Source organism: Simochromis diagramma, unplaced genomic scaffold (assembly GCF_900408965.1).
Source record: "Simochromis diagramma unplaced genomic scaffold, fSimDia1.1 OVJJ01000344.1, whole genome shotgun sequence".
Taxonomy (NCBI): Eukaryota; Metazoa; Chordata; class Actinopteri; order Cichliformes; family Cichlidae; genus Simochromis; species Simochromis diagramma.
Genome location: NW_024387375.1, coordinates 9,792,252 through 9,820,195, shown reverse-complemented (window position 1 = coordinate 9,820,195; position 27,944 = coordinate 9,792,252). Strand labels below are relative to the sequence as shown.

Here is a 27,944-nt window from a genome sequence, read left to right as displayed (position 1 = left end):
GCAGACAACACACCAAATAATAATAATAATAATAACAACAACAACAACAACAGTCATAGTCCCCACTGCCCACGGACCCCGAGTCCCCAGAGCCGGGTCCGTGACAGTCAAAAAAAGTAACAGTAAGATAATAACCACAAATCAGCACTGAGTAACAATTTCTTTAATCAGTAGAAAAGATGAGAAATTCAGATTAGGTCCAGGCATAATCAAGGGGTTTAATTTTTTGCTTTGCCCATCCACATGTGTGGATTTTACTAAGAGCATTATGTATCCTCTGTCTCTTCATCCATCAAGGATAAGCAACTTAATGAAGGGTGCAAGCCACTGTGCTTGACACCCCTCTATAATCAGTACCTATTTGAAATTCCACGTAAGTGTGTATACTGACGATACTTTTGGGCCATTACAAATTCTTTGCTTTTAAGTTGAGAAGGGACTCGATCGGTGACTGGTTAACAGAGGCTTCAGTTGGTTTAAAACAAGCATGCCTGGTATTTTACATTTTGAAGAGACTGCTCCTGAGGACAATTCCTCTGATACTGGGCGATATTGTTAGTTTCCTATATCCATTGGATGATATAAGTATTGTGTTTGGAACAGCTGTAATCCACCAAGTATCTCCAATAATGTGTTATAAATAACCCTGAGACCCTCCTCTGTTGTGTGTGTGTGTGTGTATGAGAGCGATAGAGACAGACTCTGTATGGTTATGGGTAGGAAAACTCCAGTGGATGAGATTGTGGAAAATAACACACTCTATTGGTTGTTTAGTTGGTGTGTGACATCAGTCGGTGTGTATGTGAACCATGGGCGGTCCACTGAGGTTGGCTACTTTAGGAGCAGGCCGTGCCCCTGGCAACAGCAGAAAACTGGACAACAGCAAGAAACAGATGATACGGGGAGAACTGCTGCAATCGAGACATTTCCAAGAAGAAGAAACACTTCTCTTGGAGGGCAAGGCAAGGAGCGGACGATAACATTTGCTTTCTCTTTGTCCTGTTCATAGTGCGATCACAGCCAAGCAATCAAGGTAACAGCGACTGCGACTGGGTCTGGCTTCGTGCTATTGTCCTCAGCAAAGCCTCAGTTTTGCCAGTTTTATCTAAGCTATTAATGGCACATATCAAAACAGCCCAACTTCTAAATGTATAGAACATGTTTAACCTGATTTATTAGTGTATTAGGGTGTATGCTTTGTGTGTGTTTCTGCCCCATGTTAATATGAGGGGATGTTGTTGTCCTTTTCTTTGCTGACCTTTGGTGACTGTAAACAGTAACCCAGCAGAGAAGTCACTGATCCCTCCAACCTGTTGTAACAGGGACTGCATAAACCAGCACAGAGCATGTGCACCATTGTGTATTGCATTTTTGTCTAAACTTTAACAACTGAAACACAGTTTCTTTTTCCTACCTCTGTCTTAAAAGTTTACAGCAACCAACCTCTCCTCGACTGTCTCACCTATCCTCTCCATCCAGCACGCTACCATGGATCGCTCGGTGCAGGAGCTGTTCCTCAACTTCATGATCGTCTTAATCACTGTGCTGCTCATGTGGTTGCTGGTGAAATCTTACCAGGACTAAAAAATTAAGCAATGAGAGAGGACACGGACGTGAGGCGGAGGGGATGGAGAGACACGTGCGTCGGGTTATCGGAAGACTTGGCTGCTGGCTAAATTTTATAATACAGTGTTTACACCTACAGCTCTGCTTATTCATGTGAGGTCAACAATAAGTGGTTACTATAGCCGGGACAAACTATGAAGGATAAAATAGTTCAGAATCTGTATTTTTAGTGTTTTTTGTTTAGTTTTTTTGAATAAGGCCATGAATGTGAAATCACAGCATAGTGGTCAGGGTTAATAAATAAGAATATAATTGTTGAAAACCCAAATGGGATGGCTTGAAAACTCTAAAAAAAAAAATGCAATGTCACTATAAACAGGAGTGCATACCATAGTCTGTATGTCTAAGTGCCCAACACATTTAACAATGCTGTTGTGTCCAATTTTTCAGTTTTTTTGTCAAAGGGATGAACACGACAAACTCATAAAACAAGACAACACGACTGTTGAAGCATTATGTTTATGATCACTTCTTAACATTAAACAGTCTTTCATTTGTTTAGCTTCTGTTTCTCAGCACAAACTTGCCATGCAGTCATGATTCACACCCACATTTGCTCTTTGCAGGTTTGTTAAACTTTAGTCTATACTATCCTTTTGAAGCTACAGAGTGTTTCTCTATGACTGATAAAGTGCACATGAAAAACTGTTGTGTACACCCAGAGAGGAGAACCAGAACATGCATGGACACATGGCAATGTAGTAACAGAATAAAGGCAAGCTGATTAAAGTGCATACTGACATGTGCTTTCAAAAGTTGCCCTGTTGACTGATTTTCCCCCTTAAAGTAAAAGCAAGAGAGGCTTGCCTCCTAGAGGCTCTCTGTGGCATAATTTGTGTATTCCTGCCAAAAAAAATCTAAATCAAAATCCCCAAATTCAGAAAAATTAAAGAAGTCTGAATTCCTGAACAGAGTCTGTAGCTGCAAGAAGGCTGGTAAGTTTACAGAACATGCTAATTATTTATGTGGATTTTCTATCTGTAACATGCTGTCAAAAAAAATACTCGGGTACTAAAATAGAATTCTAAAGGGGTCCTCCATGGGAGGGGCAATAATTAGAGTGACAGCAAAGCTCCTATGATGACAGGAGCTCCGCACATACAATATAAAGATCAAACTTGACCCTAAATAAAAAAATAAATAGACTAGGTTAATGTGTTCACATATACTGATGATCTGTGACAGGAAATGTGGTGTCAGGTGCCTATCTTTGGCTACGATACTCTCTCAAAAGAGATCTATGTTTCAAGAGTGTCTATTTGCTGGTTAAATACGGGAATAGCATTCTCTCTTGAAGTGTTAGCTGTCCGTCATGCACACAGTTTGGAAAGCCGAGGGAAGCTCATTCACACAGACATCAAACTTTCGCTTGCATGTTTGCTGCATGGGTGGGCATGTATGTGTTTGCCATCAGTTATGCTGTATCACACCACGGGTCTCTATATCTGTTGAAGCTGATGAGCTGGCAGTGGAACTCTGTGAGTGCTTTGGGCATGGGTGCCACTTCCTCCCATTGACTCCTCCCACTGTAGTACACCTGCGTAGGTAGTAAGAAAGAAAACAGTAGACAGTAAAATTAGTAAAAACTAAGAATGCAGGTGTAGTCAGAAATTCACTCATCATAGGCATGAATATCATGGTAATTTGTGGTTTCAAATGATTTCTCTGAATTGTGCTTTTTCCAGACTGGAATGATTGTACACTATATACATGTTTATTAACTTTTTTTTTTTTTTTTTAAGAAAATTTGGTTGCAGAACTTTAAATTTGTTTTTGTATTTTCTCTAATCCCTACAGGGTCAAAAGTATACATACAGTTTTACTACCAGTGGTACTGGTATAGTGCAAAAAGTAAAATGAAATGGAATAATGAAGGAGGAGGAAGACCTTCAAATTATTCAACATCACCTAAAATTAACAGCTAGCTGAGCTGAAACTTAAACACAATCGGTTTTTCCAACAGGACAATGATCCCAAACACATCAAAACTAGTTTTCGAATGGATAAAACAGGCTAACATTAAGCTTCCGGAATTACCTTCCCAAATCCCCAACTTCAACCCTATTGAAAATTTGTGGGTGATGCTGAAAAACCAGGTCTATGCCAAGAATCCAAGCAATTTAAATAAACTCTACTATTTCTGCAGAGAAGGCTGCTCAAATACCTGGAATTGTACCAGAAGCTTGTTGATGGCTACCAAAAGTGTCTGCAGCTTGCAAAAGTACATTTAACCAAATATTAGTATTATATTAGGATGTGTGTATGTAAATCCGTTGGGCATCTTTCTTTGCCTTTAGACAATAATTCTGATGGCAAAAGAACCAAACGGGACAGGCGGGGGGGAAAAAGGATGCGTGTATGTATTTGAGCCTGTATGCATGCCTTTGACCCTGAGTGGATTGCAAAAAATTCCCAAATAAATTCGAACTTCAAGTTTGAATTTAAAGTCATTAAAAACGTATGATTTACAATCATCCCGCTCTGGGGGAAAAAAAGAGTTCAAAGAAGTCACTAAAAGCCCAAAATCACCATGACATCCATGCCCATAAAGAGTCTGTAAACTTCTGTCTGGGTCTGGGTCAAAGGTAAAGGTTATTCAGTTCCTAGCAATATAAATGTGAGTTTTCTATCCTACCTGAACCTCATCAGTGATTTCATCAGGTGAATAGTCTCCGCCCAGAATGTAGATTCTGTCCCTCATGCCCACTGCTCCGGCATTGAACCCAGCGCATTCAAATGATCCTTCACCCTTCCAGACGCAGGTCTCTGGGCAAAAACTGTAGACCTGAAAAGAAAAAAAGGGACACTTTTACACAAGCTCAGTGTATTTTACCACAGAATTAAGCTTCAGAATATTTTTAAGGCTATCTGGCTGCAATGGCATGACTGATAAACTAAATCGTTGCTCACTTTGTATGTAGATAAGTCACAGAGGTGCAGTGTTTTATTAATTGACACAGCCTTGACCAGTGTAGCGTGGAAGAACTGGCCAAACTCTGCCACCAGGCGGCTCCACTGGTCCTGCAGGGCGTTATAGCAGAAGAAGCAGTCGAGTGAGGGGTTAAAGGAGTCTGTGATCTCCACCTCTGACCCCAGCGTATAGATTACACTGCCACAAGCACTGGCCTCAGGGTAGAAGATAGCAGTGGGAAGTGGACTGACAGAGCGCCAGGTTTGAGCCAAAGGGTTATAATACTCCACCTAAAATCCAACACCGCACATGAATTAGATCAACACTGTTGGCCATGACTGATTCCATGACCTACTAATGGAAGCATATCCCAACCAACACTGTTACCTCCAGCAGACTGGGAGCCCCCCCTCTGGATCCCTTGGTCCGTCCTCCAATGACATACACTCGATCCAGGCACGTTACAGCTGTGTGCATGGTTCTGGGCTTAAGCATGGCAGGTGCAGGTGTGCAGGTTAAGGTCACGGGACAGAAGCACCAAACCTCATCAGTGGCATCATGGAAAGGTTCAGCCACGTGGAGGCGTATCGCCCGGCAGCAATTTCCCTGGCAACCACCTGTGACAAACATCTTCAATCCAGTAGATAGCAGAAAAGATGGTGATCAAAATCTTTAGTCAACAAAGACAAAGAGTAAGAAAAGATGATGCCTTTTTCTAGTAAACAGCACCATATAACTATAAAGAATATTCACAAATTGACATTATTTCATTTGATGCTGTAAACCTTACCTTCTCAGCATAGCTGGTAAGGTAAGATCCTGGTGGATCTGGCATCATAGTTGTCCCCTCTTCTTGCCCTGTGCCCAGCTCTTTCCACTGGTCTGTTTCCAGACAGTAGCAGAAGGTGTGCCGGATCTCTCCATTTTCCTCTGTCTTGTGGATGTAGATATAACTCTGCGTGGTGGAAGGCCTGGCATCAGTGAGCAGGCCATTGTGCTTTGTCTGTCTGCTCTGGGCTTCTGACGCAAGGGCGAGACAGGACTCATCGTTGCAGAGGAGAGGGTCAGAATCACACAGAGACTAAGAGAGAATGTAAGAGTCAACACAGGAAAGGTGATGCGATCACAAATCCACAAACTGCAAAAAGTCTTTAAACCCAGTACAGGTAAAGGTTTGGTTGTACCTTTAGTGAAGGTGCAGGAAGATGGTGCAGCCGGGTCAGAGACAGCAATCCCGGCAACAGCTTCTGTCTTCCTGGGAGATCATGGCGAATCCATCCAAGGAGAGACACCACCACTGCCTCCTCACTGGGCACGTTTAGAGCATCTGACCTGAGGCACAACTCCAAGACATTAACCTGAAAAGAGTTACTTTTTTTAATGTGATGTATTTGTCAGCTTAAAAACATGAAACAAAAAGATGTTTTGTTACTGATATAGGAGCAGATTTAATGAAATATATTGTGTATACAATGTTTTTTACATGTTGCAGAGGAACCATTAGCTTAACTATTGGGCTTATTAATCATAACAAACGTGCTTTTTGGATACATCATAAAACAATAAGAGTTGCATATTATTTTTGCTTTAATGGATTTCAGAGCTGTTATAACAATGAACCAAAATATCTCAATAATAATTTGAAAAATCCCACCAAATATGCAAGAAATCCAACATCATTGGTGCTTTGAGCCTTAACTAGTTCTTAAGTCAGACATAATGAAGTGTTTAGCAACTGGATATAGAGAATAAATTACAACAGAGACTCTGATCAGCCTCCAGCCTTTCTCTGCATAGATGCAATGTTTAGGTGCAAGATTGGGTTTCACCTGCATATCCAGGAAGTCCTGCGTTTTGGAGAGTTCAAAGAAGTTCTGGACCACAAACTCATTGGCACTTTGCAGGAGAGAGGCTGAGCCGTATCCCTCAGCCAGAGACAAGAGAGACAGACAGTTATAAAGATCCATGGTTCCTATCAGGAAGTCGCTGCATGCTTTGGACAGGACAGACACCTGAAGGCACAACAGCAAGAGCAGGGAAATTTTCATGTTAAAATGACATTTGGCAACAAGAAGATAAGTGCCTAGCTGACTGTCACAACTATAGATTTTTTCATTTTAAGTGTTCGGTCTTTAACTCTTTACCCCTTTAAAGCCTAATAGGAGTAAGACTTGAAGCTCCTTCTGAACTGAACTATTTCTGTTATATTTCAGACCTGCTTGAAGAACAAAATGCATCAAGGTTTGCAGCAGAGGTCAGTGAGAATGGTCTCTGCCTAGCCTCAGAAAAAACCTGAAACTATTCTAATGATCATCCAACCAAATCTTTATTGATAAATACCGAGGTGTCGAAACTTGTCTTTCAAGGGTACAGGGGAGGTCGTCAAGTGTCATCTTTATGGGGGAAAGCGGTAACAAGGCATTCCAGACATCCTTCTCCTGAGGCAAACTTTTCAGTTTTCTCCTGTGGGATCCCGAGGTGCTCCCAAGCCAAGTGACAAATATAATTTCTCCAGCAGGTTCTGGGTCTACCCTGAGGTCTCTTCCCAGTGGGGCACCTCTAAAGCCTGGTTAGGAGGCATGCTAACCACATGCTCAAACCATTTCAACTCCTTTTGAAACGCAGGAGCAGCGGCTCCACTCAGAGATCCCTCCAGATATCTGAACTCGTTGCCCTATCTGTAACGCTGAGCACAGCCACTGTGCAGCGGAAGCTCATTTCGGCTGCTTGTATTCATGATCTTACTCTTTCAGTGATTACTCAGCTCTCTCTTGACCCCAACAGTCTGGTACAATAACTATTAATAATAAGATTATTGATTTACTGCAGTATCCCAGGAAGTCATGGCAAAATGAACATGTTTAAGGGTAAGAAGGAAGATGAAGCAGTTGCATTTCTACCTGCAGAAAAGAGGCGAGCTGAAACAACATGTCTACGTTGCCATCAGTGATGAGCGCCTCCCCGGAGTAGGCAAAGTCCAGGAAAGAAGCCACCGCTGCTGGACACTGATTACCCAGCGTTACTGAACCATCATCACGCTCTCGCATATCCACCTCAAACATAGCCCTAAACCCAAGACACATGTGTTTAGATAGATAGATAGATAGATAGATAGATAGATAGATAGATAGATAGATAGATAGATAGATAGATAGATAGATAGATAGATAGATACCTGAAAAAATCACTACATGCTGCAAGAACACAGCGATGACAGGGAAAGCTGCGTTCCTGCACCTTAATGGTGAAGTCAAACAGCAAGCCTCTCTCCCTGAGCGATCTGAGCACGCCCAGGAGCTGCAGTCCATGGGACTCAGACACCCGCAGCATTGTCCGGCGCTCTGCGACCCCGTTGCATTGTGGAGCACTGCCAGGTTTACTGCTGGGTGGGCTGTTGCTGCTGCAGGGGTTGTGGGTGTTGGTCAAACACAAGGACAAGTCATGATTTTCATCCATTACGCCAGAATCTGAAAAAAAAAAAAAAAAAGAATAGAAAAATGATGCAATTTATAGTAATGGAGTGAGTCTGTGAGAGACACACACACACACAGAGGGAATAAGAGATACAAGAATGCAACAAACTAATTTACATGAACAGATCTGTAACACACAGTCCAGTCCTCCTCTACCATTAAGACATGCAGTAGTATCATTGTGTCTGACACTGAGTGTCTGACACGATTACTGCATTCAAGATAAGCACATTAGATATTACCTGAGGTGATGTCTGGACGTTAAAAGTCAAAAATATATGAGTATAAAATGCGTGAAATATGCAGCTAGTTAGTCTGAGGCAGGACAAGTAATACTCACGACAGTGTCAGCACCTCGGAGAGCTCTCATGCTATTCTAGTTTCCGGAAGCCTGAAATCACGCGAGATTTCAGTCGGCTTTTTGTTTGGTTTTTTTTGCGTTTAATCGTCTTCTTCCTGTCATCTTGTTTACTGAATTTGCGATTTTCCCTAAAAAGAATAATGCCCGTGTCTCCTTTATATCCCCCTCATTTATTTTCATTGTACTCTTTATTCATTGCAGAAAAAGGCGCAATGGCCGCTGGGAACTGTAGTTCTCCCCTATTGGTCGGTTATTTCTGGCGAGTGTTCTGGTCAGCCTTTCTATTTGCTTTAGTTACAAGTTTAGAACAGTTAACGTTCAGCAGTTATACAGGTTAGCTTGCTTAGTTAACCATGGGTGCTTTCTCTGTTGCAAATGAAAACATATCTCAAACATATCAAGTAATTTTGAGTCACACGGAAAATTCCTATGGGCAGAACTTTACTCCTGTCTGCTTCTCATTGACACTATGTTGATGCAGTAATATTTCTTACCACTGGGTGACGCTGCCGTGCTGCGGAGAAATGATTATGGGGATGCATAGGACAACAGCCATTGAATCTGAATTAGAACGTGAACTTAAAGCGGTGCTGCAGTATCGTGTTGTTCTGGGAATCTATCCTACTTCACAAACCATCCTACCCGTTGTTTCTGCGCAAACGCTGCGCATGCGCGTAACACAACCCCCAAATTTACATCATTTTTTAACCCATTGTGAATATTTCTTATGGTTAGGGTTAGGGTTTGTATTAGTCACAAGTCGCCGTCAAATTATAATAGAGGTTGGACGATTTGCCAAAGTAGGACGGTTTCTCAAAACACCACCACAGTGACATAAAAACACACTCTTGAAAACGCCTGAAAAACATGATTACAGAATAAGAGCTTTTGTAGACACAATTCAATTCTTCTTCTTCCTCTTATTATTATTATTATTATTATTATTATTATTATTATTATTATTATTATTACTATGCTATTACTACATAAAACGTGGGCTCAATCATGGATAAAATGCAAATATACAGAAAAGCAAAAAAAAGGGGAAAAAAACAGTCATTATACTCTATATGCTTTATCCTCCTTCATGTTAATACAACAGACCATCCTATAAAAGTCAGAGACCGTCCCATTGTTGTGAAACTGGAGTGAAATCAGTGTAAACGGGCAGCACATACTAACGCCATTTACTGATTTCAGTTTTTACGAGACTGCACTGAATCGGTGTACATATTATCGGGCTATTATCAGAGCCTCTCCAGTTTATATTATTGGTGGGTCTGGCCCCCTCCTCTGTCTCTTGCATCCCTGCATCCCTCCCTCTCTCCCCTCCCGGCAGTGCATCCCCATCCCCCACACTGTGGCCGTCTCTCCGGGTGAAAGCTGTCTTCCCAGCGCCACTGGCCCGACAAAACGCTGCTGTAGCAAAGCCAGTCCGCACCGACCCGAGGCAGCACACTCACACGGGAGAGAGCACGTACACATTCGGGGAATCTTTCCTTTTTTCCCTTCCGTGATCGACAGAGTAGCTTTGGTAAGTCTTTTATGCTTTTTATCACAAAGAGGAGAAATGTCTATGTGTTTTCTTGATGCTTGTTCGGGGTTTTTTTCCTATCTTTTTTTTCCCTCCGTATCCCTTTAATTGTCCTCCGTGGTGGCTACAGTGGGGAACTAGCGGGCTAAGCTAAAGCGGCTAGCTTAAACAGCGGACTTAAAGTGATACTACTTGAAGCATGTGTCAGGTTTTTTTTGTTGTTTTGTTTTTTCACTTTATTTGTCGTCCGCCAGGTAGTAGTGTTAGCAGCTGTTTTCCCAGTGCGTTGCGGGTCTGACCTGCTGCGAGTGGTTTTCATTGTCATCTGCTAATTTTGCCCCGGCTAACTTGCTAATTAGCGTTTTTTAAAGGGGGCAGCGTGTGCCGAGAGATGCAGGGATGCTACGGCGGGTTAGCGACTGGCTTTTCAGGCTAGCACGCAAGCTAAGCTAACGTTAGTAATATGTGACCCGTGCAGATTCCTGCACGGAGTGTTTCGGAATGGATGGATCGCCATGCTAACGCTGGCTAATCTAGTGATAATTGGCAAGATGGCATCTCGGAGTGGTTATCTAGAAATCGGTGGATTTTCAAAATGGTGTCTTAAGCTTGTTTGAGTGTGACCATTTTTGTCCAACCATCGCTGTTTTGGCTTTGCTTGCTATCTCTGGTATGCAGTGCACTGCCAGTGCATGCCACACTCTGACTGATATATCTACATATTAACCACTGATGTGAGGGTAAATACGAACGCCTCAAGGCTACAGCAGCCACTATGGAGAAAATGACTGTTTCTGGAGTTAAATTTGTTAAGAGTTTGGCGCTGAATTTAGGGGAAGGAGACGAATGAGAGAAGTGGGAAAGGTCAAAATGGGTAGAAAAGGTTTACTCTGCATGTGCAAATGTTTGCACACTGGATTAAAGTGGCTAACTATGTCAGTGCCCATCAGCTCCTGCCTGGGTTCATAACAAATGTATACTTTATCTGAATGTCACTTACACCAGGACTTAGCTGCTGTGCACAGATATCCACTGCAACTAATGCTCGTTGTCATTATTTATTCATCTCAATTTTATTTAAATCTAATTGCTTTTCGTCGTATACAGTATAGGAAATCAGTGAACATGCCAGTTCCAAGTGCAGTGCTCAGGATAACATATGCAAGCTGGATCATTTATTCATGCCTAATGCAACGAGCAGTGGCAGAAGTTAAAAAGGGCACTTTTTAAAAAACTTGATACTACAAGATGTGTTTAAATGGTGCATATCAGATAGGATTATTCCAAATGTTACAGGTAATTATTTATTTATTTACCCTCCTGTTTTTGACTAGTCTTATCAGTGAAATGAATCCTTTTTGCCATCATCTCTTTTTCCTTTTTTTGTAGGCGGTGGGTGGGGGATTACTTGCTTTAGTCACTGACTACTAATCCCATTTAATTCAAGAAGCCTTATCTGTCTAAAGGGATTTGTGAGATGCTACTGTTGTTGGCTTCACCAGAGCATTACTGTGTAAGCAAACTATGTACATTTAAAATAATAGTCTACGATCGAGACTGGAAGATGCACACTGCTCTGTGGATGATAGACATTCAGTGATTCTAATAGGTGATACTTTCGTCCTGTTTGTAATTATGACATCTAGAAATGCTTCCCTTTGTGATTTGGGGGGGGGGGGCTGAAGACCCTAAATCTTATTAATATACAAACAAGGAAGTCTTTGTTAAAGGCTGACTTTATTTTTGTGACTCTAGATAAATCAAAAGGCATCCACTAGAACTGCATCCACCAAATGAAAGTATATTAACTTAAAGGTCAGTGGTTCTCTTTAGGAGCTCTACTCAGAAAATACTACGTTTGTGGTTTTGTTTTTTCCTACTGGATGAGATCTAGTGTTGTTCCTATATGCTAAAGTTGATTCATCTGTCTACCTCGCTTGAGGAAGACGGTGGATGTCGTATGGCTTTTGGCATGTGTGGGGTGCAGGCTCATGTATATGAATGGCAGGCTGTACAATGTAGCCATAAAACCGTCAGACTGTTGAAAGCAGGAGTCACTTAATGTTACGACAGACAGCGGTTCTGTAACAGAGCTTTCCAGCACTTCATTCCCGTGTGGTTTGAACCACTTAGTGATTTGCTCATCACAGATCGGCGAATGAAGCACCGACAGACGGCAGCTTCCAGAGTCACCTTCATTTCCTGTGCCTCGTCCAGCTCCCGGTCCCTCAACTTCAACCTCCAGTAATGCTACTGTTCTTTTAGAGGTTAGCAGATGTAAACATTTCAATGGTTGGACCATCTTAGAAGAAATCAATGGTTAATAGTAATAATAAGGTTGCTGTACATAAAGATTCATTCAACTGCATTTTGGGGACTCTGAATATTTCTCTTGTATAGGAATCAATCAAGAGGGATTATTTATTTTTTCAGTTGTTCATTTGGATAAAATCAACATTAGAAAAATATAATAAATGTGTCCCAGTGTTTTGCCAAACAGTCTAAAATCAAAAGATGTTTCACTGTATTATTAACCAAAGATGGCAGCAACACACACTGAGAAAAAGGGAGCTTTTGAACTTTTCCCTGAAAAGTAACATTGGTTATTACAGCATTATCAGACAAATTGGCCACTATTTTATTCCTGATTAACTATCAGTCAAAGCGATTAAGCAGCACTTAAAATAGACGTGCAAACCATTCGTAGGTCATACCTTCATGAAATCCACATGAAATGGTGATTAAGCACTGAAAATTATTTTTTGTTTTATTAAGTAAGGCCTTAATTAGACCACAGAGAAGATTTGTGGATGTAGTGAAGGAGGATATACAGATGGCTGGTGTGACAGAAGAGGATATTAAAGGGAGGGTGAAATGGAGGCAGATGATCCGCTGTGGCGACCCGTAAAGGGAGCAGCCAAAAGAAGAAGTAATGCTTTATTTAATTTAAAATTGTATTTTTCTACGTGTTGGTTTGAGATGACATTTAGCGCACCTGTACCATCGTGCTTCATAGTAATAAATTGGGAAACATTTCTCACCTTGCTGCCTGCGTGCATATTACAGTTTTGTTCTACATCAATATATTGTGGATTAAAGGGCAGATATGTTGTTGTCATTCTCCATCCCCCTTTATGAAGGCATGCTGGTGATTGTTGTAGTGCTATATCTGCTTTCATCTTAATCGGTTCAATAAATAATATATTCTAGATGTGTAATGAAATGCTACATCCACAGTTCTGTTGTAGGATTACTAAAGTGTAGTGGTTATCCCCCGCTTTGGGAGTGAAAGGAGAGTCAGATCCCTGGAAGGGTTGTGTCAGGAAGGACGTCTGGCCTGAAAGCCTGTGCTAAATCAAATATGTGGATCCATCCTCTGTGGTGACCTCTTACCAGTAAGGGAACAGCTGAGAGAAGCTTGCAGTGTTAGATCCGTGACATTGCAGTGGCTTTTTCCCTATAAGTGAGAGGTGGTCGAGAAAAAAAGGCATTTTACAACAACACATTCTTTTGTTTTTGAGGTAGTTGCAACATATTGAAAGGCACTGACTGTTTTAGTTTTACTAAAACAGACACACCATCTCATGATACATTTGTGCATTGCAGCTGATTCACTTAAATAGTATTCAGTAATCAACTCCATAAATGTCTGTAAGAGATGTAGGCGTACTTTCCCAGTAGTTACTTGGTCCACTGATCTCGCTACAAGGCCTCTCAGCACCACTTGAATGACTCATTCTTCAGCTCTTATTCAGTTATTAACTGAAAATAAGGTTCTTAGATGTCCACTATTTTAAAAAAAAAAAAAAAAAAAAAAGTGTTTTTATTTTAGAAAATGTATAGAGGTCTTACAGAAGTACATTGTTTGATGTTTTCATAAATGAACTAGTGGGATGATAGGAGGATAAGAAAGCAAAGTGCTCTTATTTTCCCTGTACACAGATTCACACTGTGTAGCATCAGTCTACCACAATGGTTCAGTCAGATCGTCGTCTCTCTATGACAATTAAATTTTGATGTAAGTGTATGTATGCATGCATACAAACTGCGGCAGGTGAGAGATGTCAGAGGGAATAAAGCATCAGGATAAAAGGTTGGACACAGATCCCTGGAGGCAAAGTTGTAATGCATTCAGCTGTCAGTCGTATTGTGTGTACACATGCACAAATGGACATTCACATTCGTCTGTGCTGCAGGCTGGCTATTCATTAGTGATACCTACAGTCATTAGAAATTCTTTTTATGCTATTCTACTGTAGCAGCTTTTGAATTTAACCTATACAAAGAGTAGCTGTTTTATTATTAACATCTGACTGAAACTTAAGCACAGCCATACAACAGTTGTACAAAAAATCTTAACATTGTGGATGTGATAATGTTGAGTTTTTGTTGAATCTACTTTAAAGAGGCGTTGATTCAAATAAATGAGAATTTGGGTAGTTTGCAATATTTTTTTAATTGTTTTATCCACCCCTTTGTGTCGGCGAGACTTCGTAGTGCAGAGCTATTGTTGTAAGCCTCATTAGTTTTAGTTTAGAATCTATAGGGACAACATTTGATCTTTATTACTGAAATACAGTAGATGTCTTATAGTGACTGCTGAGAGTTTTTTGTGGTGTCAGTAGCCATTGTTGCACTGCATCACACTGCAGAACTGTAACAGAGTGGGTGTTATGAGCAGTCCGAAAGGGAAAAAATATTGTATGAGGTGAAGTGAGGACATTTCTCTGGCTTTAAGTTGAGTGTATCTGGATCTTGACACTCTGTCAGGATACATGTGCTCCTGCTGCACATCAGTTTCTCGTATAATTATATTGGATTGGGACACACAGTGTTTTTTATTGACCCCACGAACTCTGTGGGTATGTACTCCTGTAAACAAGGGCTTGACTGCACTTGGGCCACTTCTTAAATAGGTAAAGACAGATAGGAAAAAAATGTAAAGCATAAAATTCATTATGGTTGATTGATTTTTAAAGTGGATTTTGTTTTACAGTCATCTTTCTGTGCACAGTGGCTCACTGTCACAGTGTCAGGGCTTTTCTGGGACACTTAATAAGATCAAATCCAAAGTTATTGCTGCACTGGCCATTCAAGTGCTTCCCCTAAATGATGTCAGACCACATAAATGTAATAAATATTGATTACTTAAGCTATGCGCACTAGTTTTAGACCACCACCAGGACAACTGTCTCTAAAACAAACAGAAAATACATGTTGATGGTAGATGGTAAATGGACTGGTTCTTACATAGTGCTTTTCTACTCCACTACAGCACTCAAAATGCTTTATAAAACACATCTCATTCACACTAATTCATACAAGCCCTTTTTCTATGCTTTCTGTTTGACATTCACATACATTCACACTCCAGCGCATGCATCGATGAGTTCAGTATATTTCCCAAGGATACTGTGGAACGCAGACTCAAGGATCTAAAACCACCAGTCTTCCGATTAGTAGCTCCTGCTGTAGCTCCTGAGCTAAAGCTGCAATGATTATGATATAGTGTAGGTTTGGGCTTTGGCTGCTTACACACACAGCCGATATCGAGTGACAAGAGCACTGGTGTGAATGGACAGCACTCTTGAAAGAATTCTCTCAGCTAGGACTGGGCACTATATTGAGTTTTTAAATATATCGATATACTTTTATACGAGATATGAGATGTGACAATATCGTTTATATCGATATAGTCTATGTCTAGGGGTGGGCGGTATAAACGATATACGATAGAAACGATATAAATTTGGCCAACGATAGAGATTTTGACTATACCGCTCTACTGCGATAGTGCATGTTGATGATGTCATCAAGCTGCGCCTGTTTTGGTCGAAAGCATCGCAGCAGCTACAACCGTTATCATCTGCAAATTATGCCGGGCGACAGTCATAGCAAATGACTGGATGAATAATCTCAGTTGTTCTCCTGACTGAAGTTTGGCCCGTGTATAGCATCCTGCTATGCGATTGCATTTGTCCCTGACCACCAGAATCCCTCACGTTAACTTTTATCGAGTTGGCGTTCATCCTCCAGCTTTACTGTGCTAATGTTATGCTAACATAGCTGTGTCGCTAGCAATCACGTAGCACAACATTATATACCAGGTAGTCCAACTTCAGTAACCCTACAAACATCACTGCTGTTTAGTTTTCGGCCTTCATTTATGTTGGAAGTGGTAGCAGAGCTGTACGTTTTAATTAGTTTCAAAAAGCTCTCAGTCAGAACATGCTATGTCATGTTTAGGTGGAAACTAGCGAGCTAACTTCCTGTTAACTTCTAACTACGTTAAATTTTAATAAATTCTGTTTTCATGGATGTTAAACTTAATTGTTACACCTGGTAAAGCAGCAACGCTGATCATTTTATTAAAGATTAAAGAATTTAGACCGTTTTTAACTCTGTGTTCGTTTGGGACCTGAACAGGACGGAGTTTTGGACCCAGATTACTCTGCGAAGCTCCTCACTACGGCAGCCGTAATGCTCTGACAATCCATCAAGCAGTACGGCTTACCAAAGTTGTACTAAAACATTTTTTAACAGATTTCTGCACGCCAAAATCGGTTCGAGGTCAGTAAGCACAACCAGAATTTATACATAAGGCACAGTCTCGATTTTTGAGAAAATTAAAGGATTTTAAGTGTGCATTTATAGTGTGGAAAATACGTTACACAGAAGAAAATAATATATCGCGATATATATATATCTCGTTACCGCACGTGCTTCAAATTATATTGCGATATGGATTTTAGGCCATATCGCCCAGCCCTAATGTCACGTTATAATTATACTTGTGAAACCGCAAGTTTGCCTCTCTTTCGTCCACTTTTGTCTCTACGCTGCGTTACTCTGCCTCCCCCTCCCCCATCGCTTCACCTGCAGGCAACGACAAGATGGACACGGCAGCTATCAAAGAGGAGCTGGTCGGTAAAGAAAACATTTGGAGATTACTATTTTAGTGCTGCAGCGTTACACTCGTTAAAATGACGTTAATGCCATAACTGTATTAACGCGGCAAATCTCCGTTAACAAGTTATCGTGGATCGCCCCGTGCATGGGCGTCAATGTGTTAGCGTTAGCGGTTACCTTGTTAACGCCATGCATCTAACATTACTAGTATTTTCACAATTTACAACAGCGCCATAAAGTGCAAAATGAAGAGTGTGTGAAACTGTGTGCTGTCTCCCAGCCTCCTACCCCGAAACAAACTACCTTACAAAACTCGTATACCATATTTTTCGGACTATAACCTTACACTAAAATCCTTTCATTTTCACAAAAATCGACAGCGTGCCTTATGTATGAGTTCTGGTTGTGCTTACTGACCGCAAACCGATTTTATTTGGTATACAGCGCTCTGCAATGTGTCAAAAATGCTGTAGTACGACTTTGGTAAGCTACGAAGCCGCACCGCTTGATGGACTGTTGGAGCATTACGGCTACCGTAGTCAGGAGCCCCGCGGAGTAATGCATACTGTGCTTCAACGTAATATTACCGTATTGTGTGCGTATAAGGACCACAAATGGCACCTGTAAGAGACATGGTTACGAAGCAGACTCAAAGCTGTCAGTCACGCAGTAGAACCTGGGAACAGAGCAGCTGCGAAATCTGTCTGTGTTTGTTATTATGCTCAGCGTCTTTTAGTTTACATTTTGACTGCACAATTGTGAGCTTTTTGTTATGCACAAAAACAGCATTGTTTTATTTTATTTATGGAGAATTATTATTTAATAAATGCTGATAATTTATTTCCAAGTAATTTTTTTCATGTACAACTGCGCTGTGTTAATCAAAGTGCCTGTGTGACATCTGGGACACAGCTTTGACTAAGAACTCTCTTTTCGTTCCTACTTTATGGCTTTAAAAAATATCGAGATATATATCATATATCACCATCCAGCTAAAGAATATCGAGATATGAATTTTAGGCCATATCGCCCAGCCCTAGTCTCAGCTAAGTGTGGCAAATTTTCCACCAGCCTTCAGTGTGTACTTGTTAACCAGGACAATGAGCAATACTACTAATAATCCTTTTCCACTATTACCCACTCTTTGGTGTTTGGTACTTTTTTAGTACCCAATTGGCTGGGGTTCCAAGCAATCTGAGGTGATCCAAAATGTGACGCTGAAAAACTGCATGCCACTGCCTTCACGAAAATCACATCTGCCATTTTTGAATTCCAGCAATGAGGGAAATGGCTACACAAAAAACCACAGTGGTGCCTGAGTCTAGAAAAAAGCCACACACTGAGCAACAGATGTACCGTCGCCTCAATGTCGTCCTTTTTTTGGTGTTCAAATGGCGTCACAGGACTTCCAACCATGCTGCTATTACAACCCTACACACATTAGGTGGTACTCAACTATAATGGAAAAGGACTGAAAGGTACAGTAGAGTCAGGTACTAGTGGAAAAGGGCTACATGAAACATTGGTCTTTAGTAGCGTATAGAGCTATACCAATAAATTTACTAGTCTTTATGAGCTTCTTGCAAGTGTATTGATATCTATATGTTAGGGTTGGGAAATTTGCTTCATAGTCCAGTTATCCTATTCCTATCATATTATGACTCATGGCAGAGGAGCCAACCATTATGGTGTCATTATCCACCCTATGTAACTGTGTGTGGCCTAAATATACACACACTTACACAAAATAACAAAACGAAAATAAAATATGTGGTGAGTCAAAGAGAAACAGGAACATGAACAAAGGGAGGTTATTTCAGAATTCCAGCATTAAGAAATGTTTTTGCACATTGACATAAAACACGGACTGATTTGGCCAACTTCAGTTAGTGAAATTAAGCGGTTGGATGTCAGCTGAACTTAGACTTTTATTTCTACGTGTGTGTGTGTGTGTGTGTGTGTGTGTGTGTGTGTGTGAGAGAGAGAGAGAGAGAGAGAGAGAAATAGAGAGAAACGGTTAGGTGGACGAGATAGAGGTATAGCTGTTAGCTCTGACCATCATTGATCTTAATCGGCCATCCACACAAGCTGATTGATAATAAGAGTAGAGAAATGCCAACTAGGTTTGAAGTAATACAGTAACTGCATAGTTTGAATAAAATGTCCCACTGTGTTTTTATAGTGACAAAGACTTATCTGCTTTCTTTTTTGAAAACTGACAAGATAAACAGAACTTTAATCTTTGGCTGTGTTAAAAGGTTTACTATCATGTTAGCTAGTGTGCTGTTTTTAAAACATTGTTTTACACTCATGGTTCTTTACACAGTGCCTCAGTGTCAGGGGCTTTTTGGGATACTGGAAAAAATGCTCCAGTATACCTTCAGATTGGCCAACTATAGTATTGCAGTTATCAGTGTGCCCAATATCAATAGTTTTAGAATTCTTTCTTTAAAAATATGTAGTTGCTGAGGGGTAATACTGATCGGCCTCAGAAAGCCAGGAAGATTTAATTCACCCACTTCGCAATAATGTGAATAAATAGAGGATATCATGCTGTGCTGTAGATGATTGTCTTGCAGTGTTTTGCGATTCAATGTATCGTGATACTGTCATTATCGTGGGCAACAAATTGTGATAGTATTTGCTTGTGAATTACTGTGATTCCCACCCACAGTGTCATTGCATTTGAAGACGATGAAATGTTAAAAGTTTCGCGTCAGTTTTGTTCTTCGAGAGCTGCATCCTCAGGCAGACGTGGCCCACGGCATGACAGATTACTATAGTCACACCTCGGTGCGAAGTGTGGAGTACTTCAGAGTGTCTGACAGGTTAGAAGAGGGGAAAAACCAACCCCCAAATGCAGGCTCGGTCCTCTTTGGCCTGCATAAAATCAATGCAACCACTGAGAAAACAGAAAAGCGTGCCGTTATGATCAGTATCTCTCGCACGCCCCCTACTCATTAATAACAACAATTTTATGCAGGGACTCTGTAAAACCTTGCTGCTTTCTATATTAACTGCAATATAATGGTGGTGTTCTTTTGTTTTCTTTCCCTCCACCCATATTTGTCGGGTCCCACCTTCATTGCAGGCAATAATGCCTGTCTGCTGTTAATACTGCCTCTGAGAATTGATTGTTTACCTTGGGTTTAACCACCAAGTCCTGGCTCATAAAGCTGTATGGTCTAGTATGTATGAGTTTTTGTGTTTGTGTGTATATACCTTTGTGCGATCAAATTATTCAGAATATAAATCCAATGGCAATCACATTTTGATATATTTAACATTGCTTATTGTAAAAGCTGTATTTTACACTAAAGTTTTAAATTCCATATTTTATTTTGCAGGATGGATTTATGTACTATCTGCAAGTAAAATGTTTCATGCTATCAATGAAGGTGTAAGCGTGCACCCTGACAAAAACATCTCCCTGTTAAACTGACAAAGAGATGCTCTGTTCACCACATCTATTGTGGTACACTGCCATCACAACCAAAGGCGCTGATAGATAACTGGCAGTATAGGCAGGTAACCAAGCTGCTGTGAGTGCTGGTGCTGGGTTAAGAAAAAAAAGCTCTGAAGTCAGGGCTGTAACATAAGAAAACATGCATTAACATGCTTGTCTGTTCTTGATAGTGTCGTTGTGACTTGTCAGCAGATTAGAGGTGTGGCCGGCTATAACAGCATCTGGTTATAAGCTTTAAGGTTATGCCAGCACTTTCTTTCTGATAAACAGTTTGATACCACTCTTGTATCACATGGGAGTTTATTTTGCAGTTGCCTGGGTTAGACGATGTTAGACCCACTTGTAAGAACGTTTCAGTAAAAGCTGCTAACAGAAGCTAACAACATCAAAGTTCAGTTCAGCTTCAGTAACACAATTATCAGTTAGAAATGGTAAATGGCCTGTATTTGTATAGCGCTTTACTTAGTGTAAATGTAAATGTGCTTCAATAACTCATCGATTCATATCAGACTTGCATATCAGTCTCCTCAAGAGTAAATAGACATAGGCACACCACATATGGCTTTTTGACATTAGAGTTAAACAGCAGACCAACAGGCTAGATGTCCTACAGATAAATGCTGTCCAGACCATTTGAGGTGACTCGAGATTAAGCTTTTTTTTTAAAGTCTGAACATATGTAACTGACACATAACAACTGTGTGCAAAACGTTTTTGTTTTTTTTTATAAATAGACCTTAGTAGATACTTACCAGCTGCAGGTACAGGTTAGTATTTGGTAGAAAATATTAAGGTTATTGCAGGTGTGCAACAGTCACTTTTAGGCCTGCACAATAAATCGAAAATTTGTCATTGCGATATAGCCTGTGTGATGGGCCCATCGCAAAAGACAGTGTAAACTGCGATAATTGGGTAACTTAAAATGTTTACACACGTGCTTTAAAGAATTTACCAATAAAAGAAACCACTTTACACATTTGATCAGTCGAATAGACCCCTTCACGGCATTAACCAATCACATGGATTAGAGGTGGGGAGCGAACAACACTGCAGCAACGAGTCAGAGTTGTAATGGCTGAGAGTGAGACACATGACGAGAACGCTGCTGACTATGAACTCATGGCTTAAAAAAAAAAAAAAAATAGTACCTCGCTTATCTGGAGGTACTTTGGATTTGATAAAGACGACATTCTACAAACACAGGTACTCTGCAAAACTTGCCGAACACTCGTGGCAACCACCAGAGGAAACACGACTAATCTCCACCATCATCTTCAATACAAAGACAGGGCTAGACAAACAAAGGTTGCTAATGTTAAGACAAAGAGCACAGCAGTCCAACAGCCATCTCTCTATCAGATTTTTCAAGTGGAACTCCTTATGAGAAAACGTCAAAGCGGTATAAAGAAATAACAGAGGCCATTACACATTTTTTTGGCTAAAGACATGATGCCTATAAATACACTTCGCAGAGAGGGCTTCACCAGTCTGATACATAAAGTGGACCGGAGATACCACATCCCCTCACGAAACTACTTTTCCCATGTCGCCATTCCACAAATGTACGAAACATGCCGCAAGACCGTCATGTTTGAACTGAGCCAAGCTGAAAACTACGCAAGCACTACAGTAAAGTTTCCTCTCCAGTTTTGACTTGCATCATAACTACTTGGTAAGTGGTAAAATGATGAACAACTGCATTGAAATAATTTGCAGTATAATTTAAGTTATGTTTATTTAAACCTAATTATAGAGACCAGGAAGGATGTCTTTCAGAATTCAAGCCTCAGAAATTTTTTTTTATGGGGGTAATGTTTCAATGTTGAAGTCAAAGGAGCTTGCAAAGAAAAGCGTCTGGACTTCTTTAAGTTGCTTGAAGACGTTTCACCTCTCATCCGAGAAGCTTCTTCAGTTCTAAGGTCAAATGGCGGGGAGTTCCAGATTTAAACCTAGTGGGAGTATCCCCCCGCAGAGGGACAAAAGGACCCCCTGATGATGTACAGTGCAGCGATGAATGCCCAGACCTCTACATTGGAGAGACCAAACAGCCACTTCACAAGCGCATGGCACAACATAGAAGAGCCACCTCCACAGGAAAAGACTCAGCAGTCCATCTGCATCTTAAGGACAAAGGTCACTCTTTCGAGGATGCCAATGTTCACATTTTGGACAGAGAGGACAGATGGTTTGAAAGAGGAGTGAAAGAAGCCATTTACGTCCACTGTGAGCGACCATCTTTGAACAGAGGCGGTGGTTTACGACACCAACTGTCTGCCATCTATAATCCAGTTTTGAGTTCCCTCCCCAGACACCTTAACGCCCACTCACATCCTGGGCCATCTGACCTCAGGAATTCGCATGATAAGGTGGGGCCAGGTTTCACAATGAGCTCACCCGAAACCCTGGCTGATTGTGACCCACACCCAGTTTCACACCTTGGCTCAGGCGATTAGAGGATCATCAGGGGGTCCTTTTGTCCCTCTGCGGGGGGATACTCCCACTAGGTTTAAATCTGGGACTCCCCACCATTTGACCTTAGAACTGAAGAAGCTTCTCGGATGAGAGGTGAAACGTCTTCAAGCAACTTAAAGAAGTCCAGACGCTTTTCTTTGCAAGCTCCTTAGACTACGATGACCTGCATGACTGAGAACCTTCACAGACATTTCAATGTTAAAGTACACTTTGTTGTTACACTGCTAATACAGCAGCTTTCTTTAAATAAAACTGTTGCAGTAAAACGGAAATTATGTATTCATTTTTTTGTTTTGCTATTTATTTTATCGCAAGTCATATCGTTATCGCAATATTGATCACAGTTATCGTACATCGCAGGTTTTCCTAATATCATGAAGCCCTAGTCACTTTATGTATTGTTATTTCAAATTCTGTTTATGCAGAGCCCATAAGTTGCACCGCATGCAGCCGTCAGGTCTTACAGTGGAAATCCTCTCAGGTTAATTTACTCCCAGCTGCATTAAATTGTGAGAAAATACTAGCACACTTATGAATATTGTCGAACCTTTTCTGTCATTAGAACCACACTGTGCTGCTAATCTGTAGAATATCCTGTTATTAAGGATATACAAGTTAATAGCCAACTTCCCTCAGAAGTACACTTTGTGGTCTATTGCAGTGTTTCACCTGACCTTGGGCTTACCTGAGTGTGTGGTGTTTTTTGTTTTTTGTTTTTTTTTTTTTTTTTGTGTGGGGGGGGGGGGGGGGTGTCTTTAGACCCTTTAACCTCCATTTATCACCGATTCAACACTTGTTGTCTGCTCTTTAATGCGTGACTGCAGTCTCACTGACCAATTAGTGTGGCTGTAGACTTCCAAGTTTTTTCCCACTGCTGTTCAGCCCAACTGCCATTACTTTAATGTCCTAGTTGCTGTGAGAACTCATTAAAAGTCATATTATTTGATGCCATCTTTTTAAAAAGTTAGACAGAAGCTGCTAATGAACACCTTTTAAATAAACACTTACCACCCACTTTCTTTTAACCTCAGCGAAGGTGATGTTGCTAACCTTTTGCTCTTCAGCTTCAGCATGTACTGTTAATTTTAGTATTGTAATCACATCATCCATTTTAAGAGAGAGGAAAAAAGTCACTCTTGTGTGTTGATATTTTATTCGAAGCATGTTGCAGTCAATATTACTCTTTACTGTAGCGCAGGTCTTCGAAATGTCTAATGCTAACCAGGGTAACAATCTCCATAAATGAATACTGCTGCTCAACAGTCTAGGTGCTTTAGATGTGAAAATCATTCCTATTTTCTGTTAGGATTTCACTCAATCTAGGAATACAGACCCATGAGGTGTTTGAGTGATGAGATGTTTCAGGAAAAGTGAATAGAAGAGGAGAAAGGCAGTGCGGAGAAAAGGGGAGATGCTGTCCCAAAGTGAATTGTACTGTCCTAGATCTAAAATAGCCCAGAGCTGTTTGGAGCTCATCGCTCCAGGGCAGGTCTGATTGTGTAGAAAAAATGGGGGTGTCATCAGCCATTCAATCACACTGCCTTTCAATGCTGCAGCATGATTGATTTGTTTCTTGGACTTGATTATAGATATCAGTTCTCATTGAGAAAGCTTGCACTCTGTAATACATGTACATAATCAGACACTGGGTATCTCTTTTACCTCAGAATTCAGATTTTACTCCTGAATCGGTGTTTCAGTGGTGGTAGCTGGGGAAAAAGGGCTTCTCTTCCTTAGCAAGTTGGTGCAATTCATGCACCACTAGCAGCACAATCACAGATAGATGCCGGTCAGTTCTCTCTGTGTGGCTTATTTAGTCAGTCAGAAATGCACAACAGTGGCACTACAGTGTAGATGTTGTACAATTTTACTACTGTTTATGTTTACTGATCCAATCTTGGATTGTAAAGTTGGGGTTGGTGGCGTTTCTCCAACTTTCTCAGAGGGAAATCCAACTTGAGGGGGTGTTCCATCTTAAAAAGTCAGACTCTGATATTGGGATTTCCAACTTCCCATTTCAGATGGAATGCATCTTTAAAACACTATCATTCAACTGAACGTCTCCAGAATGAAGAGGCTAACAAACGGAAAGTGGCTAAAGCTAAAACTAGCTAGAGGTCAGAGCCAGCCATAAGCCAGCAGCCTCTTCTTGGTATGAGCAGTGAAAAGAACCAAAGCAATTACAAGGAAAATTATGGCCCTGGAGGACCAGCCGTTCTCCATAATTGAAAATGGAGCCTTCAGAAATTTGATAAATTACCTCGGCTTAAAATACACAACACTGAGTAGCTGTTACTTTTTGGATGGCGTAGCCTGCAGAGCAGAGGAGCCTACCGTTATGTTAGTGCTATTCACCCTCCATTAAGTACAATGTATGACCCAAACATGCACGGGAAAAATAAATAGATAAAGAGTCATCGACTCTTTCCAATAGAAACAAGCACCTCCGCCAATGTGCCTGTATTACACACTGACGAAGATGATGGATCGGTGTATCTGCTCTGCGCACACATTAACAAAGCGTACAGAAGTCCAGGCATGCAAACTCATGCACGCCCAGATGCATCTGTGTTGCAAGTGTTAGATGAGGTGCGACATGAAAATGTGGCTTGGCAGATTTAAAAAAAGAAAAAAAGAGGGTCATGAATTAGAAAAAGACTGGTAATAATAATTGAATTCCTCAATTGGGAAATTAAATATTTGCGAGCTGTCTGCTGTTGATCATTGACCGCTGACATCAAACCTTATTGGATCAAACCTAATTAATACAGATAAAGGTTTTGAATTTATACTGGAAAATAATGTAAGTACCTGACATTTGTTGTGTTCTATAAAGCTGTTGCGCTTTTTAAATATGTTAGTTAATTATTTGCACTTCATTTTTGAGTAGTTTTAGTGAAAAAAGATTGTGGGGCATTTTTAAAGTTGAATTATTTCTCTTATTATGAAAATAAAATTCTGAAGAAAATTTGATTTTTTTTTTTTTAATTGTATATAATTAGTAGAAGCTAAATTCAAATGCTACAGAACAAAATCTACGATTATAAAACCTGAACTGCTGCATTTTAAAAAAGCAATTTACAAACCAAATTACACTCCTCAAGTTATTGTCTTATGATTTTTCTTTGTTTCTTCATCATATGACCCCAGTGAAGCGCTTTCCTTCTCGAGGACTTCAGAAAAACAAAGCTGTTCAGTACTATTCTCTCCCATGCTGAAGTGTGATAACGCCCACTGGTTTTGATTTGTTGCTTAAAGAGTAAATGCCTGGTGAGGTATTATGTGGGAGGATGGAGTCGGCGTGGGGGTTGTGGCGTATTGTACATGTTCTCCAGGAATGGTATTTCTTTGTGTGTGTGCGAGTACATCAAAGAGAGGGAGAGGTTTTATTCTTTCACAATCTTTCCCTCCTCCCTCATTATAGCCTCTTCTGACTCCCCCAGGCTACAGGAGTCTCCCTTGATGGAGTGGAACCAACATTATTATTTTGAAACAAGCTCATATTTATATTGATGTCCACAAATGAGCTTGAGTGTCACACAGACGTTAAAAGATAGACGGACACAAATACCAGCTCTGTTAGCATGCAGGTTTGTAAGCTGCGTTTTGTGCTAAGGCCTTGAGGCTATAGCTTTTGAGTTCAGCTAAAATGAAGTCCCGCTAATAGAGTTTAAGCCTAACAAAGTCCTGAAAAATTACCCAGGTTAAGCCAGGGAGTGGGAAGGTCTCCTTTAATAATGTCAGTCAGTCGTCAGTAAATCATTGGTGGGTGGGTGGGTGTGTGTGTGTGTGTGTGTGTGTGTGTGTGTGTGTGCGTGCGCACATAACCAAAAAACCCATTTCTATTGTGGTTTAATGTAAGGGTTGCAGTTTCTGTGTGTTTTCCCTAACTGGTCTGAACATGCTAACAATAAATGCATCGAGTAATACACAAAATATTATTATTTCCTGGGTTTATTTTATACATCTAATACCATGGTAGTTATATGAAACTTATTCAAAAACAATATTATTGAAACATCAACATTTTAAACTAACAGGATAATAAAACAATGGACTCCTGCAGGAAACAGCTGTGCTTTTCACAAGGTTCAACAGAGGTTGCCGCCAGACAGAATAATGCCAAAGGACTGCCACTGCTACCATTTCTAAAACAACAAGGCAGATTGAAGTCATTTTTTAAAATAGTGTGCTTTATAAATGGAAACTACAAACAATCTCCAAGATATCCACTCCCTTGGATGCAAAAGTATTGCCTGGCCAACTTGGGTGGGATCATCACAGCGGAAGTTATTTTGCCTCCATTGCAGCTGGATGGTTTTAAAAATACACTGCTCCTAAAGGATTGGTGCCTTTTTGCTGTAAACGTGCTGTTCTCTAGTCAGAATCACTTCACCAGAGGCTATTATTCCTCTGTCTTTATCCTTGCTGGCCATAACACGACTTGCATTATCAGGAGTGCTGTTGCCACATCAGGTTAGCATTGACTGGTAGTTTCTCTTTTGTTTCAAGTAAGAAGTCCTGTATGTTTGTGGGTGAGCGTCTGGCATTGATGCTAACCAGCGAGCTGAAGCTTAACATATGAAAAAGACACTGGTGGTAAAATTTCACAATGGTGATAAGATAATCTGAGGTAACTGTAAACGGAGCATGTTCAAGCCATTGTAAATTTAAATAAAATTAAGGCTTTAAAACACCTTCTTTTCCATGCACGGTTGGGTAAATGTTCCAGATTGAGGCTGCGACACTGCTTCATAATATCTGTTGCCCTCTCCATAGTCCACTTTACAGAGAAATCATCAAACAAAGTTGTCACAAAGCATGCCAGTATGTACAGAAGCTGGAGCCTGTACTGATTGTGTATTGAGGCCTGTCTACTGTTGTCAGATGAAGAACCATCAGATATGGAGCTGATGTAATTTTCTTACCCACTGAGGGGGCCTTGTGAGTATAATATTCATTAGATGTCTCAGCCGAGCAGTGCCTCATCTCCTCTGCCTCCTCTGCTGCAGGATTAAAAAAAAACAAAAACTATTAAAACACCTACCAGAACCATATTTGAAACTTAAAATGACTCGATGTGCAATAAAGCATGCTTCCACGATTGCAGGAGGGGGGGGGAATGAAATCAGTTTTCGAATTTGAACACTGCCCAGTGAAGTCACCTGCAACACTCACCTACTAAACGGCAT

General features: G+C 40.7%; 3 protein-coding genes across 8 annotated transcripts in view; 2 read left to right on the top strand and 1 right to left on the bottom strand.

Moving 5' to 3' along the window:
- Positions 1–850: 850 nt before the first annotated feature.
- LOC120719398 (sarcolipin) lies at positions 851–2,360 on the top strand. 3 transcript variants are annotated; one of them, XM_040008537.1, is made up of 2 exons: positions 851–1,033; positions 1,480–2,127. In XM_040008537.1, exon 2 carries the CDS (start codon positions 1,489–1,491, stop codon positions 1,582–1,584), a length of 96 nt encoding a protein of 31 aa, XP_039864471.1. In that variant the 5' UTR covers positions 851–1,033; positions 1,480–1,488; the 3' UTR covers positions 1,585–2,127. The 3 variants fall into 3 exon arrangements, with proteins under 3 accessions (XP_039864471.1, XP_039864470.1, XP_039864469.1); XM_040008536.1 differs by having other exon boundaries at positions 857–1,033; positions 1,436–2,360; XM_040008535.1 differs by having other exon boundaries at positions 868–1,033; positions 1,429–2,358.
- On the bottom strand, positions 1,885–9,183 carry kbtbd3 (kelch repeat and BTB (POZ) domain containing 3). Of its 3 annotated transcripts, none has more exons than XM_040008531.1 (10): positions 8,866–9,183; positions 7,713–8,004; positions 7,438–7,603; positions 6,367–6,549; positions 5,722–5,895; positions 5,328–5,618; positions 4,925–5,167; positions 4,537–4,827; positions 4,262–4,411; positions 1,885–3,163 (listed from the first exon to the last, which is right to left on the bottom strand). In XM_040008531.1, exons 2-10 carry the CDS (start codon positions 7,991–7,993, stop codon positions 3,041–3,043), a joined length of 1,902 nt encoding a protein of 633 aa, XP_039864465.1. In that variant the 5' UTR covers positions 7,994–8,004; positions 8,866–9,183; the 3' UTR covers positions 1,885–3,040. The 3 variants fall into 3 exon arrangements, with proteins under 3 accessions (XP_039864465.1, XP_039864463.1, XP_039864464.1); XM_040008529.1 differs by lacking the exon at positions 8,866–9,183 and adding an exon at positions 8,351–8,827; XM_040008530.1 differs by lacking the exon at positions 8,866–9,183 and adding an exon at positions 8,253–8,345.
- A 422-nt stretch (positions 9,184–9,605) lies between these two features.
- Positions 9,606–27,944, top strand: part of fam168a (family with sequence similarity 168 member A) — a 37,907-nt gene continuing 19,568 nt past the window's right edge. Inside the window, exon 1 of one of the 2 annotated variants that reach the window (XM_040008534.1) lies at positions 9,606–9,905. The gene's annotated coding sequence lies outside the window, so the exon portion shown is untranslated. The remainder of the gene's footprint in view (positions 9,906–27,944) is intronic. The other variant, XM_040008533.1, reaches the window with a different exon arrangement.

Bases quoted from the DNA above. Each gene is read 5' to 3' on its own strand.
- LOC120719398 (XM_040008536.1), top strand. From the start codon at position 1,489: ATGGATCGCTCGGTGCAGGAGCTGTTCCTCAACTTCATGATCGTCTTA.
- kbtbd3 (XM_040008531.1), bottom strand. From the start codon at position 7,993: ATGGATGAAAATCATGACTTGTCCTTGTGTTTGACCAACACCCACAAC. The intron at 5,896-6,366 runs GTGAAACCCAAT...AACTCTTTTCAG, and splicing joins AGGACTTCCTGGATATGCAG to GTTAATGTCTTGGAGTTGTG. The intron at 3,164-4,261 runs GTAGGATAGAAA...CTACCTACGCAG, and splicing joins AAATCACTGATGAGGTTCAG to GTGTACTACAGTGGGAGGAG.